This window comes from Octopus bimaculoides, chromosome 9, assembly GCF_046866305.1.
Source record: "Octopus bimaculoides isolate indiv1 chromosome 9, ASM4686630v1, whole genome shotgun sequence".
NCBI lineage: Eukaryota > Metazoa > Mollusca > Cephalopoda > Octopoda > Octopodidae > Octopus > Octopus bimaculoides.
In genome coordinates, this window is record NC_142936.1 from 82,050,586 (window position 1) to 82,070,585 (window position 20,000).

The 20,000-nt window shown below is 35.2% G+C and overlaps 1 protein-coding gene across 2 annotated transcripts in view; it reads right to left on the reverse strand.

The window, feature by feature from the left end:
• The window catches only part of LOC106872920 (glucose-6-phosphate isomerase), a 72,990-nt gene that overhangs the window by 37,436 nt on the left and 15,554 nt on the right, over positions 1-20,000 (reverse strand). The window contains exons 2-7 of one of the 2 annotated variants that reach the window (XM_089357877.1): positions 9,596-9,686; positions 8,478-8,615; positions 6,874-7,008; positions 6,574-6,717; positions 4,355-4,426; positions 1,761-1,808 (exon numbers count right to left, since the gene is read on the reverse strand). In XM_089357877.1, the coding sequence (XP_089214003.1) occupies positions 1,761-1,808; positions 4,355-4,426; positions 6,574-6,717; positions 6,874-7,008; positions 8,478-8,615; positions 9,596-9,686 (628 nt within the window). The remainder of the gene's footprint in view (positions 1-1,760; positions 1,809-4,354; positions 4,427-6,573; positions 6,718-6,873; positions 7,009-8,477; positions 8,616-9,595; positions 9,687-20,000) is intronic. The other variant, XM_089357878.1, reaches the window with a different exon arrangement.

The window sequence follows — 20,000 nt, forward strand, 5'->3', positions numbered from 1 at the left end:
CAGATCTGGGAATTGAAACCACAAACCTGGGATTGTGACTCCAACATGCTAACCACCAGACCAAACTATAAGGTTAGAATATATCCAATGTTGTACTGGTCAAACTTAAGGTTACAGTATGCCTCAAGATGGCTTTTCTTCAATATTTTCCAGAGTTTTACTTTCCATAAAATCAATCATACTTTGAAATAAAATTTATCTTTCAAAATTTGCCCAATGAATTAAACTCAATTCATAGTCAACTGGCTAGAAATAGCAGCCAGATCTTCCTCAAATCCTACCATACTGTATTTAAGAAAATAAATTAAGGGAAGCACACATTGCATAATGTAGTTGTGCACACTCCCTAAAAAAAAGGCTCAAATGGACACAACTGAAATGCTTTTGATTATAGGCCTGCTGAATCAGAGCTGACCAGGGGCTCAACAACTTAAATCAAGGCATGGGTATGTGGTTCAGCTTGTTTGACAGCCATGTGGGTTTAGGTTCACTCTCATTGCACAGCACCTTGGGCAAGTGTGTTTTACTATAGCTGCAGACCAACCAATGCCTTGTAAGTGAATTTACTAGACATAATCTGTGACGGTTTGTTTACATCCCCATAATTTATCAGTTTGGCAAAAGAGCCTGATAGAATAAGTACCAAACTTTAAAATAATAAGTATTGGGACCAATTTATTTGACTACACTTTTCAATGCAGTGCCCCAGCATGGCCATAGTTCAATGACTGAAATGTGTAAAAGGTAGTCATTACCTCACTGTCTATGCATTGCAATTGAATAAATAAATATATGAAAATAATAGTGTTTATATATATATATGTATGAAATAGCTGAATCAGGATTTCAAGATAATTTCAAGATTTCAAGGTAATTTCAGGATTTCAAGGTAATTAAAACAAGATACTTTGCTTCTGAAAACAGGGCCTCAAAACTGTGTTAATAGACTGTGATTGACCACTTTCAAGTATTTATATCAACCCTTAATAAGCATATTCCACATTAGTCTGCTGAAAATACATATCTTCTGCACACTCAACATATGACAATGATCTACATTCTAAATTCTATCATTCTGGCCAGCTATCATTTACCAGTTGTCTTAAATTTCTAAACTGTGCAAAGTATAAATTATACCCTACCCCCAATAAAAGATAATAATAATAATAAAATAAGGTATTAGTCTAAAAACTCGCTTGCAACTAACGTACTTAACTTAGCCTAATAGTTATTCCCAATCCCTTTTTTTTAATTACAAAAGTATTAAATAATATATATATATATATATATATATATATATATACATACACACATACATACATACACACATACATACATACACACACACACACACACACACACACACACACACACACACATACAAATACACAGATGCATTTGCATTTACAAACGAGAGGAAAAAAATAAAGTACTTGGGACATGTAAAGGTGTTTATTCATTTATTCAAAACTGAAGCTTCATGTGTTGCTACTCTGAGTTTCCACATTTCTCTGTTCTTTACAGTCACAAAAAACACTGTGTAGAACACAAATGGAAAACTCAAAGTAAATAACAGAATGAAGCCTCAGCTTTAAACAAACTGAATATAAATATATATATAGAGAGAGAGAGAGAGAAAGAGAAAGACGCACATACTTTCACGTATACACACATACATACAGACGTTAACTTAAGAAAAAAAAAACAATCAACTCAAAAAGAAATGCATAACAGTAAAAAGAAATTGCTTCAAAGCCAACCGTATTTAATCTGACTGGGAGACAGCGACCTAGTATGTTGCAAGTGGGCTGTAAATAAGAAATTAATTAGTCATTGTAGAAGACCTGAACAACTCTAAGAACAATAAAATGTTTAAATTGTATTTGCTAAACTATGAACATCAGTTTTATCATGAATCTTAAAGATTGTGATGCAGTTTTTCTTCAATAAGTTTCCCCAGCCTTATAAATGATAAGTGGAAACTATAACCATACTCTTTAAGTAGTAATTATTAGACATGTCATACTCTCAAAGTAGTAATTATGAGATATGGAAACTAAAAGTGAAAAAATAAGTCTTATGAGTTTTAGCATTTATTAAAGATGATGAGGAAAGGAAGACGAAATGTCACAATAAAATTAGGAAACAATGTTAATATATGTATATAGATTGATTGTTTTGTTTTTTTTTAATTGAAATTAATAAAACTACAAACCCTGACTACATATTTGTTATATTACTTTGAAATGAATATTTGCAACAAAAAGAAAAAGAATTAAAAAAAGAAAGGAAGAAAGAGAAGTTCTTCAATTAATTGAAAAACAAATTAGAATACTTACATTATTAACATGGGACACACACAAATAATTTTTTTTTGAAAATTGAATTTAGAATAATATTTTTTTTATTATTAGAATTATGTTTTCATTAAAGAAAAATCTATTGCAAAAATCATATGCAATATATTTTTTTTAATTCCCTTTTAAAATATAGAACATTTTTAGTTAATAAACAAGGTAAAGCAAACCAACAAATATATTCTACTGTTAATACTACAGAAATGTCAAATATATTAAGTATTAGTTTATACCACAAACATAATAATACCCTTTATTTAAACCTAATAAATCTGTTGCATGTAAAGACTAAACTAAATACATATAAAGTAACTATGAAACTAATGATACTTCTTATTTTCTATATTGAATAGAACACCAAAAGGTGTTTTACTTTGTTTTGCTTTTTTGTACTACCCCTTTCATCCTTTCAGGTTGAAAAAGGCAAAGGTGACCTTGTCAAAATTTGAACTCAAAACACAGAGTTAGAATAAATACCACTATGCAATCTATTTAATTCTCTAACAACTATGCCTTTTTTAAATCACTACCCTTTTAATTACATTCATCATCATCATCATTTAACGTCCATGTTCAATGCTGGCATGGGTCAAATGGTTTGACATGATTCAATGGGCCCAAGGAAGGCATTATGCTCCAGTGTCTGCTTTGACATGGTTTCTATGGCTGGATGCCTGTCCTAATGCCAACCACCTGAACTTTGTATACTAGATGCTTTTTTCATGCAACCTGCACTAGTGAGGTTGCTATACAGCCTACAACACTACAAACCTGAAGGGGTGGGTAACTTTATGCTAGGAGACGAAAAGTAGAGAGGAGTAAAGTATAAAAGAAAATAGGCCAGATCAAAACAGGATTCTTGCATAAGACCTACATGACTACCCACATGAAGATATATTTTGACTAGACATAAATTTATTTGCAAATGAATACAGTTTATTGAAGCAACCAAAATTTTCTTATAAATACTTTTTCAATTTAAATTTCAGTATCCAAATTTAACATTTTCATGACCAAATTCCCTACATTTGTCTTTCATTTATTTTTGAAACAATAAAAAATTTGGAAGGGTTTAATAAAATACATAACACTCCCATGATTAAACCAGTGTTTAGAATATAACTCATCAAAAGGCTCTTATAAAAAATTGTGGTAGGAAATTTTAATTTCAATATCACATGATCACGTGATTGACCAGACTATCAGATGTTGCTATACATTGCTGGTCAGAATGTGCTTTGCCTCATTTTAACTTTCAAATGGATGCCAACCTGTTGGTTAGGCAAGCAGGCCAACATTCCACCTGACTGGAAAGCTAGTTCGTCATAGAGTTAATCCATTTACAGCTGAGTAGACTTGAGCAATGTGAAGTAAAGTGCACAGCTCTGTCCAGGAATTGAACCCAGAATCTGGCAATCATGACGGCAAGACCCTAACCACTAGGCCACAACGCCTTAACAATTTCCATATGAACACTTCAAAAAGAGCAGTTTCATATCATAAAACTACAAGTGGTCAAGTGAATCAATATCAAATGGATTAAGTCATTCTATACCATTCAATAAAGCTTTCAATTCAATGCCATCTCTAAAGCTATTGCAAGCACTTGACTTCACTTGTAAGTGCCCTTGATAAAAGTACAAATGTCAGAGTACCTCATCTCCCTTTCATTATAAATCTCAACCCAAATAAAAAAAAAATAACAGGTATTACAAACAAAAGTTCCTTTATCAATCTGTTATCATAAAAGACTAAGTAAATACTGAAATCTTGTTATGTAAGTAAAATATAAACTTCATATTATTAGGTCGTAACAAAATCATTTTTTTTGCAAAATTAAACAAGGAAAATTATATAAATGTAATTTCAACTGTCTCATGTTTAAATGCTTTCCTTCTTGGGAAGTAATGTTATTGATAGTATGAAAGACCAAAACTCCACTTCATTATGTAAAACATATATATACATATATATATATATATAAGAAAAATACATACTTCTTTGCAGTTGTCCAAAAACCACTTCTTTGCAGAGTTTGCATTTGTTATAGTCTCCTGAGTGGTGAAGGTCTAAAATAAAATTAACAAAAGTTTTAATTAAAATAACAGCAACACACACACACACACTCCTATGTGTGTGGGCATATTTATGTGCATATGTATGTGTGCTATGCATGTATGTATGTAAACAGATATAATGCGAAATATGTAAGAAATGAAAGCACTTCAATACTAGACTGGTAGAATTTAATCATGTGATGCTATCACCTATCTGTTTACAAGGGCTATTGGCTACAGGCTTTTCTATGCATCATGTAATGAGTATATAATACAATCATCAAACCATCTTCCATCATTATATACATACACATACACACACAAATATAGATAGATAGATAGATAGATAGATAGATAGATAGATAGAAACAAAAAAGTTAATTATGTGAATATGTGTGTTCTATACATTTTCCCCTGATAATTCCTTTTCAAATTTAAAATTCTAATCCTGCCAAATATTATGATGAAATGATTATCTCACTTGTAATAACTGTCAGCTAAGGCAGTGCTTCTCAAACTATCTGATGTGGCATACCGGCAGTTTTTTTTTCCAATGTGCCAGGAACTGGTAATATTTCTTAGTAATGTTAATTTATACCGGAAATAATATATATAATGAATATAATAAAAGTTGATAATTTTTTTCATCTTATATTTATTTTGTAAACAAATAATACAATATTCTTTTCTACTCTAGGCACAAGGCCTGAAATTTTTGGAGAGGGGGCCAGTCAATTAGATTGACCCCAGTACACAACTGGTACTTAATTTATCAACCCCAAAAGGATGAAAGGCAAAATTGAACTCAGCAGAATTTGAACTCAGAATGTAAAGACAGATAAAATACCACTAAGCATTTCACCCAGCATGCTAGCGTTTCTGCCAGCTAGCTGCCTTACAAATAATACAATATTACATAAGCATTTTATGCTTCTTTCTTTTCTGGAAACTTACCACATACCAGCAGCTGATGGCTCATGGACTGGCACCAGTCTGCGGACCACCACTTTGAGTAGCACATGTTTGAATATAGAATTTAATTTCTTCAAATATTACTATTCAAAGATATTATTAAATGTCCAAGAAAAGTTATTGATAATAAAATCATCATTTTTTTTCATGACATGAAAAATGTTTTCATATTTACATTTACACTACAGCATTATAAGTTTGATCTTCAGCTTACACTAATGGCAGGAGCACTATTATCTACAAATCACAGAAGCCTATACACAACCTGATGACAATCAGAGTTAAAATTCATCAAAACATTGCATAACGCAGTGATTCTCAACCATTTTCTACTCTGTTTCCTATTTTACTTAGAGAGACCTTCATAACTATCCAATGTTCAAAAAATCCTACTATATTTTTATCATTAAATATTATTAGGAATTGTAGAAAAATAATTATTAAAATATTTTGTGTATTGTAGAAGTATAACCAACTTATTGCAGATAAATTTTAACAACAAAATCTTATATGGATCCCGCCCCACCAAGGGCCATATTGGACCCCAGTTGAAAACCACTGCTGTAGATGATTAACCCTTTTGTTACAATATTTCTGTTTGATTTCACTACCTTTGTTTCAATTAATTTTGAAAGTAATGTAGAATTTAGTAAAAATAATTTTATCATTACTAAGCTGGTATTTGGAACACAAATGAAGATGAAATCATTTTAAAACAGGAAGTTTGTATCATAAAGCTGGTGGCCTCAAGTAGGTTGGTATGAACAGGGCTAAAAAAAATTTTATCTTTTAGGGATAAGGTAAAATTAAAAATTACTATTGTAAAAGAAATTTATTTCTGTAATAAAAATGTTTCTACTGTGAGCAATTCCATACTGGGGAGATAATTATTTCTTCATAATATTTGGTGGGATTAGAAGTTTGAATTTGAAATTAAGGAATAAGGAAATTAAGGAATAAGGAAAAAGAAACACAGAATATACCAATTTTTTGCTTTGTTTACTTATTATAAAGGTATTCAAATTCCTAGTTTTAAGTAATCATGTAAAGCAACATTTCGTTTTCTGTAAAATGTGTTTTCTCTTGTAGCAAATTAGATCTCTTAAGCATGCAAGACACTCATAAAACTCTTCTTTGTTAAACACCAAAATTTAAAAACTGAGTCATTCTAATAAATTATATCAAACCTTTGATGCAATTAAGAACAAGGTTGTTTCAGCCTTCAAACTCTTCAATGTCTTGGCTAAATGAGTACCATCAATGTTAGAAACAAAATGCACATTAGGTCCAACCTGGAATGGCCGCAATGATTCTGTTACCATCAAGGGACCCTAATTTTTTGAAAAGCAAAATATATACAATATTAGCTTCATGAACATCTTTTGAACATAACATTTTTAGAAAAATGAAAATTATGAAAGAGAAATATGCAAAAATCTCCAGAAAAATATTCAAAAATAAAAATAAATCTCTTTAGCAATACTTACTAAGTCTGAGCCTCCAATGCCAATGTTTACCACATCTGTGATGGCTTTTCCGGTGTAACCTTTCCATCGCCCTTGAATCACAGAGTCTGTAAACTCTCTCATATGCTTAAGAACAGCTTGGATACCAGGCATTACCTAAATGATGAGAAAAGAGATTTACAAATGGCAGACACCAGGCACTTCTGAAATGAGAAATGAGATTTACATACACATTTTTAAGTGCAGATGTAGCTGAGTGGTAAGAAGTTTGCTTGCCAACCACATGGTTCTGGGTTCAGACCCACTGTTTAGCACCTTGGGTAAGTTTCTTCTACTATAGTCCTGGTTCAACCAAAGCTTTGTGAGAGGGTTTGGTAGATGAAAACTGAAAGAAGCCTGTTATATATGAATGTGTGTGAACATGTCTAGTTATTGGGAAGTATTACCTTATCTGGAAATGGATGAGGGTTGGCAACAGGAAGGGTATCCAGCCATCTGACCCATGCAACCATGTAAACGTGAATGTTAAAATGATGATGATGATGATGATGATGATGATGATGATGATGATGATGATGATGATGATGATGATGACGACAACGACATGGAAACATTTAAATTTAGTCCAACAAGATGACCAAGTACTCATTGGTTGAGTACAGTATTCAAAATTCCAATTTTACAGCATGATGAACCTGCCTGGCCTAACTTAAATGTCTTAGCTATGAACATAGTGGAGCCACAGCAACATGAAGAATATGAAATGGCAACTCTTTAACCAAAAAGTCCAAAAGACACCTTTGCAACTTGGTCAATTATGCCTCACATTACGATGGCAAACCTCAAAGTTTCGTGGGTGATGGGGTAAGGTCCACAGATTTCATCAGTTTCAACCAGTGTATTAAGTTACTAGACACAATGAAATTTTTACTTTATAAATAATGTTTAAAGGCAAAAAATGGTTTAATGGAAAGGTTTTTAAGTAACAATAGCTAAAAGAAAAAATATATAGGAGGTGGATAGCAGTCAATTAAGGTAGACCTCAATTCTTGATTGGTATTTCATTTTAGTCATCCTGGAAAGATCTAAGGTACAGTTGACCTTAGTGTGATTTGAACTCATGATGTCTGTAACTAAATACATTTTGCCTGCTGCCCAATGATTCAGCAAATCTACTACCTTTTTTCAGGTTTTGGCACAAGGCCAGAAGTTTTAGGAGAGGTGATTAGTTAATTACATCAACCCCAGTAATTGAGAGGATGAAAGACAAAATCGACCTTGGCAGGGTTTGAACTCGGTACATAAAGAGTCAGGTGAAATGTTGTTAAGCATTTTGTTCCAACACACTAACAATTCTGCCAGCTCATAATATTGCAAATCTACCACAATATTGGTTTCGAATTTTGGCACAGGGCCAGCAACTTCAGGGAAGGGGGTAAGTTGATTATATTGACCCCTGTAGAAACTCTGCCAAATCAGACTGGAGCCTGGTGTAGCCACCTGGTCCACTAGTCCTCAGTCAAATCGTCCAAACCATGCTAGCATGGAAAGCAAAAGTTAAACGATGATGATGATGATGATGAAAAACAAATCAAAAGAAAAACAAGTCTTGAAAGTATACTTACATCTTCACCATCAACTTTCATTGGTTGGTTACTTTGATTACGCAAGGCTACATGAAAGACTGATCGGTTTTCAGTTGTATTGATCTTTTCACCATTAAACATAGCATCTCTCATGGTATCAACTTTGCGCTGCTTGGCCTGCAAGATACAAGAAAGATTCACTTAACATTCAGCCAATTATAGAATTCTTGAAATATTACAAAATTAATGGTTAATTTCAAATCCTTTTCTATTAAACATTTGATTTTTTTATTTGGTTTGCAAAATTCTTGATATGAATTCATGTATTGAAACGATTTTGCTGCATCTCAGGAGGGCCATCATATCAATAATAAACACATGCACTGAACTCATTTCACTTCTTTTATTATTATTAGTCATTTAGTTAACCATGTACTAATTAACTAATCAATTGTTTGATAAACTGACTAATTGATTGACAAAATGATTAAGCAAACAGTCAGTTAGTTAACTGTTTAAAAAGTAAACTAATTGACTGATAATAATAAAGAAGTGAAATAAAACCAGTGCATGTGTTTATTATTGGCATAATGACCCTCCCAAGGTAGAAGAAAATAATTAAATAATATCTAACTCAAAAAAATAAACCAACACATCAGCTAGTTCAATATCTTTAAACAAACTCAAATGATTATAATATTGATTTCTTATAACTATACATAAGATTAAATTTTTTAGGAAGGAATTTAGGTGACTTTATACATTCAGCAATATACATCATTATATTACAGAAACTTATACATTTAGCAGTAACCTAAAACCCCTGTGTTTATAAGATGTGGGCTGATTTCCTGGGAAAGTTTTGTTACTTTTTATATATAGGATAGTTCACCTTGAAAGATGTCAAATATCAATCAATGTCAAGAAGGTTTGAAAAACAAAAATTAACCATGCTGGAGTTAAACATACTGTCAAAGATTAACAGTTTTCTTTGTTGTTGAATGTATGAGACTATGAAGGTCAACAACAGGGGGCAAAATGTTGTAGCAGAAGAGCCCCATCTAACCCATGCTGGTATAGAAATACTGACATAAAATATCATGATGAACAATACTAAAATCACTTTACATTTACAGAAAGAAAGAAAGCTAACATACCAGCTCAATCAGTTTCTCCATAACAGTGTCATTGATGAGATTCTTGGAATAGTCCAACAACAAGTTGCCATTGGAGTCCTCCAAAGTAACACTAAAACAAATAGAAAACATATTTTCATCAGGAATCTCATAAATTGAGGAACACATAATTGATAACTAAAAATTGGAAAGAAATATTTGTGAAAATATATGAGAAAAATGTGTATTTGGTAACTTAGTTTTTGTTCAATGCTTTCCAAGCATGCTCTGAAGAAGGCCCACCTGACTGACTTTGAAATTATCAGATGTTAGGAAGCTTGTTATACAAACTCCAGGCTTCTCCCTTGAGTGTCAGGTAGTCTTTCTTACTGTCAGCAACATAGGATCCAAAGTACTCGAAGACATTTATTGCTTTGAGTTGTGAGCAGAAGGCCCAAGAGGAGACTTTCCATCTCTACTACTGATGATCAATGCAGGGAGTAAAATATAATCGAAATAAGAAAGCAAAGCAACATTTATCACATCTTTAATGACCAATTGCAATTGTTTCTGTACCAACTCTTTTCAAAATCAGTTCACGCAATAGCTCCAGTTGCCAGTACCGCCTGACTGGCCCTCGTGCCGGTGGCATGTAAAAGCACCCACTACACTCTCGGAGTGGTTAGCGTTAGGAAGGGCATCCAGCTGTAGAAACTCTGCCAGATCAGATTGGAGCCTGGTGCAGCCTTCTGGCTTGCCAGTCCTCAGTCAAATCGTCCAACCCATGCTAGCATGGAAAGCGGACGTTAAACGATGATGATGATGATGATGAATGTGGATGTATTGTAAGAATGCTGTAATACTGCAGTATTTATCTCGAGAAAGCATCTCATATAGATGTTTAGTACTTAAAATCACAGAAATATCAGTAGCAGACCAAAATTATCGTACACAAGGTGAAACTGCAAGAACATGTAATTTCTGCATGTTTAAACTTCATCAGCAATAGGTATCCACTTTCACCATATGCCCAGCCAAACCTTACTTCCACTGATATACAGTAAAACAGTAAAACAGTGACTAATAAGGCACTGGTGTCGGAAGTAACTGGAAGGCTGGGTAAAAGTTAAATATTAGCAATTGAAGCAGTATTAGTATTGAATAGGAATCTTTATCTTACTTAATGAGGATGTATTATAAGAACACCATAATACTGTGGTATTCATCTTGAGAGAGCATCTCATATAGTCATTTGGTGTTAAGTGGATACCTGCAACTGAAGAAGCACAACCAAACAGAAATCATGTGATGTAGTAATTCCACCACCAGTGCTAGACACTTTATGTCTGATACTGATACTTCTGTGCTTTTATACACTAAACATCAATACTAAATGCCCTCAAGATGAACACTGCAGTATTATGGCATTCTTACACTACATCCACATGAAGGCACATGGCTTAGTGGTTAGGGTATTCGGCTTGCAATCGTAAGGTCATGAGTTCAACTCCCAGCAATGCGTTGTGTCTTTGAGCAAGACAATTTCACGTTGCTCCAATCCATTCAGCTAGCAAAAATGAGTAGTACCTGTATTGCAAAGGACCAGTTTTGCCACATTCTGTGTTATGCTGAATCTCCAAAAACTACATTAAGGGAAGGTCATATGTGACTGTGGAGTACTCATCCACTTGCATGTTCATTTCATGAGCAAGCTGTTCCATTGATCGGATCAACTGGAACCCTTGTCGTTGTAACCAATGAATTGTTTGTGTCAGTGTCATGTCAAGTAGGAGAAAAGATTGCTATTCAGTACTAAAACTGCTTCTGCTGCTAACTGCCTGACTGGCTCCCATGCTGATGGCATGTAAAAAGCTCCATTTGAGCATGGTCAATGCCAGCGCCGCCTGACTGGCCCCTATGCCGGTGACACATAAAAGGCATCATTCGAGTGTGGTCAATGCCAGTGTTGCCCAACTGGCCCTCATGCCAGTGGCACGTGAAAAGCATCCACTACACTCTCAGAGTGATTGGTGTTAAGAAGGGCATCCAGCTGTAGAAACCTTGCCAGATCAGATTGGAGCCTGGTGCAGCCTCCTGGCTTGCCAGTCCTCAGTCAAAACATCCAACCCATGCCAGCATGGAAAGCGGATGTCAAATGATGATGATGACGATGATGACAATGATGATGATGATGATGATAATGATGAGGATGATGAGGATGACGATGATTTGTATATTTATATATCACTGTATCATGGTATCAAACAGACTATCAGATGTTATACATCACTAATCACAGTGTGCTTTGCACTGTTTTAGCTTTCAAATGATGCCACTCTGCTGGCTAGGTGAACAAACCAAATTTCCCCCTGACTGGAAAGTTACTTTGTTGCAACGTTACCCATTAACAGCTGAGTGGACTAGAGCAGCAAGAAATTAAATGTATAGCTCGCAAGAACACAATGCACCACCTGGCCCGGGAACCGAGCCCTCAATCTAGCGATCGTGAGTACAACACCCCAACCATTAAGACATATGCCTTCACACACACACACACACACACATATTTATAGTGAAATCAGATGTGAAACCCTCAAGCTGGAACCAACTAGACTAGAGATAAAAGTTTTTATCAGGTGTTAATATTAAGCTGCTCAGGCTTTTTCATTTCCTGTTTCTCTTGGAGATTAGCATATATAGATATATATATACATATATATTCTTTTATTTGTTTCAGTCATTTGACTGTGGCCATGCTGGAGCACTGCCTTTGGTTGAACAAATCAACCCCAGGACTTATTCTTTGGAAGCCTAGTCCTTATTTGATCAGTGTCTTTTGCTGAACCGCTAAGTTACAGGGTCGTAAACACACCAACATCGGTTGTCAAGTGATGGTAGGAGTACAAACACATACACAAAACACACACACACACACACATATATATATATATATATATATATATATATATATATATATATATATATATATACACACAAGCTTCTTTCAGTTTCCGTCTACCAAATCCACTCACAGGGCTTTGGTCAGCCAAAGGTTATAGTAGAAGACACTTGCCCAAGGTGCCACATAAAAGAAAATATGCTTGCAATCACTGAAAGAGAGAGAGAGAGAGAGAGAGAGAGAGGGGGGCATTAAAACAAGAGAAATGATAAAACATCTGATGTGAAATAAATTAGCTCAAACTCAGAAGTGTGAAATAGGCAGCACCGAAATGTCTCATACTCTGGAAAAATTATCACAAGGCACATTTCATTTGATGCTCAAATGACTCTGCTAATTGGTTTGAATACAATAAGAGCAATAAAAAAAAACAATTAAATATGTCATTCCCCATTAATATTGGCCTTAAATTTTGGCACAATGGCGGCAATTTTTTTTGGGGGGGGGTTAATTCGATTACATCAACCCAGTGTCAAGCTGGTACCTATTTCATCAACTCCAAAATATGAAAAGCAAAGTCAACCCCACCAGAATTTGAACTCAGAACATAAAGATGGATGAAATATCACTAAGCATTTTGTGCAAAGTGCTAACGATTCTGCCAACTTACCACATTTCGTTCTTCGTTAATATTAGAGCTAAAGGATGTCAGAGTACAGAATAAACTAATTAATGATGGTTGACACTAACAAATTTGTAAAATAACATAAATCTGTCTGTCATAAGGAGAAGAGTTTTGGCATTTTGAAAAGGACCTTCCTTGTTTTATATAATTTTTAATTACCACATTTTCTAGCATCAATGACACTTGTTGTTGTTGGCACTCCGTCGCTTACGACGTCGAGGGTTCCAGTTGATCCAATCAACGGAACAGCCTGCTCGTGAAATTAACGTGCAAGTGCCTGAGCACTCCACAGACACGTGTACCCTTAACGTAGTTCTTGGGGATATTCAGCGTGACACAGTGTGACAAGGCTGACCCTTTGAATTACAGGCACAACAGAAACAGGAAGTAAGAGTGAGAGAAAGTGGTGGTGGAAGAGTACAGCAGGGTTCGCCACCATCCCCCTGCTGGAGCCTCGTGGAGCTTTTAGGTGTTTTTGCTCAATAAATACTCACAACGCCCGGTCTGGGAATCGAAACCACGATCCTATGACCGCGAGTCCGCTGCCCTAACCACTGAGCCATTGCGCCTCCTATCGATGACACTATTTCCTTCCTAAAATAAATCTTGAATAATTATCATTCATCCTAGAGGACAAAGTACATTTTTTGTAAGTCAGTTTTAACCCCCAGAAGAGTATTATCCATGATAAACATACTGGGTCTCTGCATTTTTTTTTATCTTTTACTTGTTTCAGATGTTGAATTGTGGCCTTGCTGGAGCACCATGTTGAGGGGTTTTAGGGAAACAAATCAACCTCAGTACTTATGCTCTCCTTTTATCAGTCTCTTTTGCCAAATCACTAAGTTACAAGGATGTAAACACCAGTTGTCAAACAATGGGGTGAGTGACAAACACAGAAACATACACACACATGATGGGCTTCCACACAGGTTCCATTCACCAAATTCACTTAAAAGGCATTATTCGGCTTGAGGCTATAGCAGGAGACATTTGCCCAAGTTGCCATGCAGTGGGACTGAACCTGAAACTATGTGGTCGCAAAACAAAGATCTAAACCACACAGTTATACCTGTTTGTATGTTTCAAGACAAAACTAGGACAAGTCTTCAAGAATAGGACAAAAATAGGACAAGTCTTCAAGAATAGGACAAAAATAGGACAAGTCTTTGATGCCAAAATTTGGCAATAGCTTTTATAAAATTTCGAAAACAAGTTTTGATTACTAATTCATCACAATTTGTGTTCCTGAAAAATGCAAATTATCTATGATTATCTGCAAATTGCTCCACAAAAACTTTCTGAAATTTAGTTTTAATAGGTTGTTTCCTTTTTGCTTTTTTTTTTTTCTCTCGTTTTCCTTTCTTTCATGGATGTTGGCAACAGAAGGACACCCAGCCATAAAAAAAAATTTCTTACATAAACATCTAAAACCATGCCAGCATGGTAAAAACAGACATAAGACGATGATGATGATGAGTTCACGCAGACATGTGTAATAATATAACAGACACCACTAGCATCCAACAGATTTGCATGTCTTCATAATTTAAAGTACTGGGGGGGGGGGGGGGGGTTATAATGCTTTTTTTTTTTTTTTTGCGTTTTTCTTCCTACCTTTTCTTCAGCAAGAATGCCAAAGCGAAAAGTGCATTTTAAGACAGCAAACATGTCACAGTCCTCTATCTAAGTTAAAACTCAGCAACCATTCAATGCAGCAACAGAAAAATGTTACAGCAATTAACCAAATAACTCCAAAATGCTTCCCCTCAAACTACTAACTTCATTGTATAAATGAAAAGTTACAACACTAGATATCAAGTTTCAAAAGTGCTTTTGAGAAGAAGCCAATCATTCAGCTACATCTGAGTAGCGAAAATTCATAAGCAAGATATGTCAGTTATCAAAGTTTACACATACTTTCCTAAGCAGCCAAGATTTTGTTTTCTTCTTGTGGCATTAGGCTATCATTTTACCTGCAAATGTAATATCACGAAAGATTTTTAAGCTGTTTTTAAGCAGAATTAGGTTTATGGTTAATGTCAAATTTTCTCTAGTTAACGCCCATTTTACAACTTTTTTTTAAATATATTCTAGTTTTTATATCATTTTTTAAAAAATACTTTCTGTGTTTTTATATTATTTTTTATTTACATTCTTCATTTTTAATATACTTTGCTGATTTTCACATCATTTTTGTACATATATTCTATAATTTTAAATTTACGAATACATACATCTCTATCTAGCTACCTATCTATCTATCTATCTATCTATCTAGACAGACAGACAGACAGACAGACAGACAGACAGAGGGAGGAGATATCATTATTTAATGTCTGTTTTCCATGCTGGCATGGGTTGGATGGTTTTACAGAAGCCAGCAAGCCAGAGGACTGCAACAAGCTCCACCATCCGTTTTGCATAGTTTTTAAAGCCAATCATTTATACATCATCATCATTGTTTTAATGTCTATTTCTCCATGCTTGCATGGATCACTTGAGAGTATATGAAAGTTTTATATGGCCAAATACCCTTCCTGGCAACAATCCCCACCAGTTTCCAACTGAGATAAGGATTTCCTAGTCTATCAAAAGACAAACAGCCCAGACTTGCTTATGTGAAGAACTAGAAACAAATAACATCAAAACATGCCTTTGTTTACAAAGAGCATGCAATATGCCAAAACACGTCAAGAAGCCAGGACAAGTTTTCATAGTGGACAGTAAGCAAATGATATCATGAGCAAAGCCATAGTTTACAACTAACAAGTGACAAGGAAAATAGAGTAGCCAATAGGAAGGGTATCAGTACATGGAAAATCTGCCTTAACAAATTCTGTCTGACTCATACAAGAATGAAAAAGATGTTAAATGATGATGATGATGATGATGATGACAATGATGATGATGATGATGACAATGATGATGATGATGATGATTATATCTTCTGTCTTTTAATCATTTCAGTCATTGGACTGCGGCCATGCTGGGGCATCACCTTCAAGGGTTTTGTCGAACAAATCCACATTAATACTTATTTTGTAAGACTGGTAGTTATTCTATCAGTCTCTTTTGCTGAACCACTAAGTTACAGGGATATACGCAAACAAATACCAATTGTCAAGCAATGGTGGAGGACAAGCACAGTGACAAAGATACACACATATATACATATGATGGGCTTCTTCCAGTTTCCATCTACTAAATTCACTCACAATGCTTTGCTCAGCCCAAGGTTATAGTAGAAGACACTTGCCCAAGGTTATAGTAGAAGACACTTGCCCAAGGTTATAGTAGAAGACACTTGCCCAAGGTTATAGTAGAAGACACTTGCCCAAGGTGCCAGAGAGTGGGACTGAAACCAGAATCATATAGGAAACAAATTTCTTACCATACAGACACATCTGCACCTATGTATATGTGTGTGTGAGTGCGTATGTGTGAGTGTGTATGTGTGAGTGCGTATGTGTGAGTGTGTATGTGTGAGTGCGTATGTGTGAGTGTGTATGTGTGAGTGCATATGTGTGTGTGTGTAGACACATATAAATAGATAGTGAAAGGGAGAGACAGAGAAAGGAAGAAACAGACAGACATAACACAGCATAAATCAAATACCTAACATATGTATAATGTGGATGAGTCTACTAAAGCTATTTGCTTGAATGCTTTAGTTGTGGAGATTGCAAACAATGTGAATGCAGCCTATTGTTTTCTTAAGAAAACACATAAGTAGTCAGTAATGTACTTTTGAAATGATTGTCACCAGAGAAGATACACTCTTATTTTTTGGCTCGATGGAGAAATAGTAATCTAAATTGCTATATATATATAAACAGTGTATCAGTATGTAACATTGGTGGTCATCTTGATTTGCAATCATCATCATCATCATCATCATCATCATCATTTTAATGTCTACTTTTCCATACTTGGATTGGTCACATGAGACCACATTGAGATAGTGTTTTAAGGGCGGCTGCCTTTCCTGAAGCCAACCTTCACTTATTTCCAAGCAAGGTAATAATCCTCCCAGTCTATCAAACAGCAAACAGCTCAGACAGAGTTATGCATACAAATGGAAACGAATGATGACACCATTTGAATGAGCCTTTTGTTTACAAACAGCAAATGCATATGAAAATGAAGGGAAATATGAACTTGCTTACACATACATACACACACACACACATATACATATATGTCAATTAATATATATATATATATATATATATATATATATAAATCTATCTATACATATATACTCACACACACATACACAATAATCATGTAATCCCAAAGCAAACTTCTTAACCACACAGCCAAGCCTGCACACATACTTAATTAGGTAGTAAATATATTTATGGAGAACACAATACAGACTGAAAAACACATATAATGTAGATAAATCTACAGTTATTTATTTGAGAACCTTAGCTCTGAGGACATCTGGTGATGTATAAACATCCTATTGTTCTCTTAGATAAAGAGAAAAGAAACTTGAGAATCCCCTTACAGAACAGTTTTGAGGATGATTGTCTGCTCATCTGAAAAGATGTAGTCTTATTCTCCAGCCAGCTATCATTCCTTCTGAAGAAATTTTGACTGCTATTTTTAATTGGCCAAGTAACCATATACTGGCCTTGTCTGGCCAGTACTTTCCTAAAATAGATATAATTATATGAATTCACTACATACTGGATAAACTACTTTTAAGAAGCATTAACAATCAACTAATTCAGGGGAGGAGGAGGAGGAGGAGCCCCAATACATAACCGATATACTATGAATTGACCTTTGATACGATGAAAGGCAAAGCTGACCTCGATGGATTTCAACCCAGAACACAGAGAGGCACAACAAACACTGCAAGGCATTATAGTCTTCAATTCAATAAATTTGCTGCCATATAAAGACTACGTCACTGTCATTTAATGTTGGTGTATGAATTTCAATTGTTGTCGGGTTTTTTTTGCTTTGTTTTTTTGTTTTTTTTTGTTTTTTTTAATTCCATGCATACCAAAGCACGTGCTTACCCAGCAGACTAAAACAATAAATAGTTAAACATATATATATTTCGTTAATGTATTTGGCTTGCAAGATTCTAGATGTGAATCTATATGCTGAAACAGATTCTGTTGCATCAGAGGATGATTATAATGCAAATAATAAACAGATGCACTGGTTTTATTTCACTTCTTTCACTATTATTATTATTATTATTATTATTAAGGCAGTGAGCTAGCAGAATCGTTAGCACACCAGGCAAAATACTTAGCGGTATTTTGTCTGTCTGTACGTTCTAAGTCCAAATTCCACCAAGGTCGACTTTGCCTTTCATCGCTTCAGGGTTAATGAATTAAGTACAAGTGAAACACTGGGGTCGATGTAATTGACTAGTCCCCTCCCCCAAAATTTCAGGCCTTGTACCTTTAGTAGAAAGGATTATTATTGTTATTAGTATTATTAGTAATTATAATAAATGTAAAGACATTCTAGCAAGACCGTTGCCAGTGCCGCTGAACTCGCTCCTGTGCAGGTGGCACGTAAAATACACTATTTTGAGCGTGGCAGTTGCCAGTACCGCCTGACTGGCCTTCGTGCTGGTGGCACGTAAAAGCACCCACTACACTCTTCGAGTGGTTGGTGTTAGGAAGGGCATCCAGCTGTAGAAACTCTGCCAAATCAGATTGGAGCCTGGTGTAGCCATCTGGTTCACCAATCCTCAGTCAAATCGTCCAACCCACGCTAGCATGGAAAGAGGACGTTAAACGATGATGATGATGATGATATATATACATATATAGATATATATATATATATATATATATATATACAAATATATAAAAACACTACGCTCATTATTATATTAGGAGATTGTTATTATTATTAGCCAATTAGTGAACCATTTAACCAACTAACTAATCAATTATTTGATTATCCAGTCAATCACCTAAATATATAGAAAGTCCTTTCATCACCACTTGTTATTTCATCAATGACATGCCCTCTCTACTCCAGGCTTGCTTTACAACTGTCTGTCTCTTCTAACTGGCCAGGCTCTCACTCAATTACTACAATGAGTGTTCCAGTTGATTTGATCAATGGAACAGCCTGCTTGTGAAATTAATGTGCAAGCAACTGAGCACTCCACAGTTCTCAGAGAGATTCTGTGTGACACAGAATGTGACAAGGCTGGTCCATTTGAATTACAGGTACAACCCATTTTTGCCAGTTAAGTGAAATAGAGCGTCTTGCTCAAAGACATAATACACCACCAGGAATCAAACTCACAACCTTACAATCGTAAGCCAAATAGCCAAACCACTAAGCCACGTGTCTTCTTAATATTAAATGTGAAAAGTTAAACCATTTCCAATTCATAAATTAATGCTAATTTAATGCAAGGAATCCAAGACATAATTTCTGCTGCTTTTCGGTGCAGGAGTGGTTGTGTGTAAGTAGCCATAGGTGCAGGAGTGGCTGTGTGGTAAGTAGCTTGTTTACCAACCACATGGTTCCAGGTTCAGTCCCATGGCATGGCACCTTGCGCAAGTGTCTTCTACTCTAGCCTCGGGCCGACCAAAGCCTTGCAAGTGGATTTGGTAGACGGGAACTGAAAGAAGTCTATCGTGTGTGTGTGTGTGTGTGTGTGTGTGTGTGTGTCTGTGTTTGTTTCCACCCCCACCCCCAACATCGCTTGACAACCGATGATGGTGTGTTTACGTCCCCGTAACTTAGCGGTTCGGCAAAACAGACCGATAGAATATGTACTAGGCTTACAAAGAATAAGTCCTGTGGTCGATTTGCTCGACTAAAAGTGGTGCTCTAGCATGGCCACAGCCAAATGACTGAAACAAACG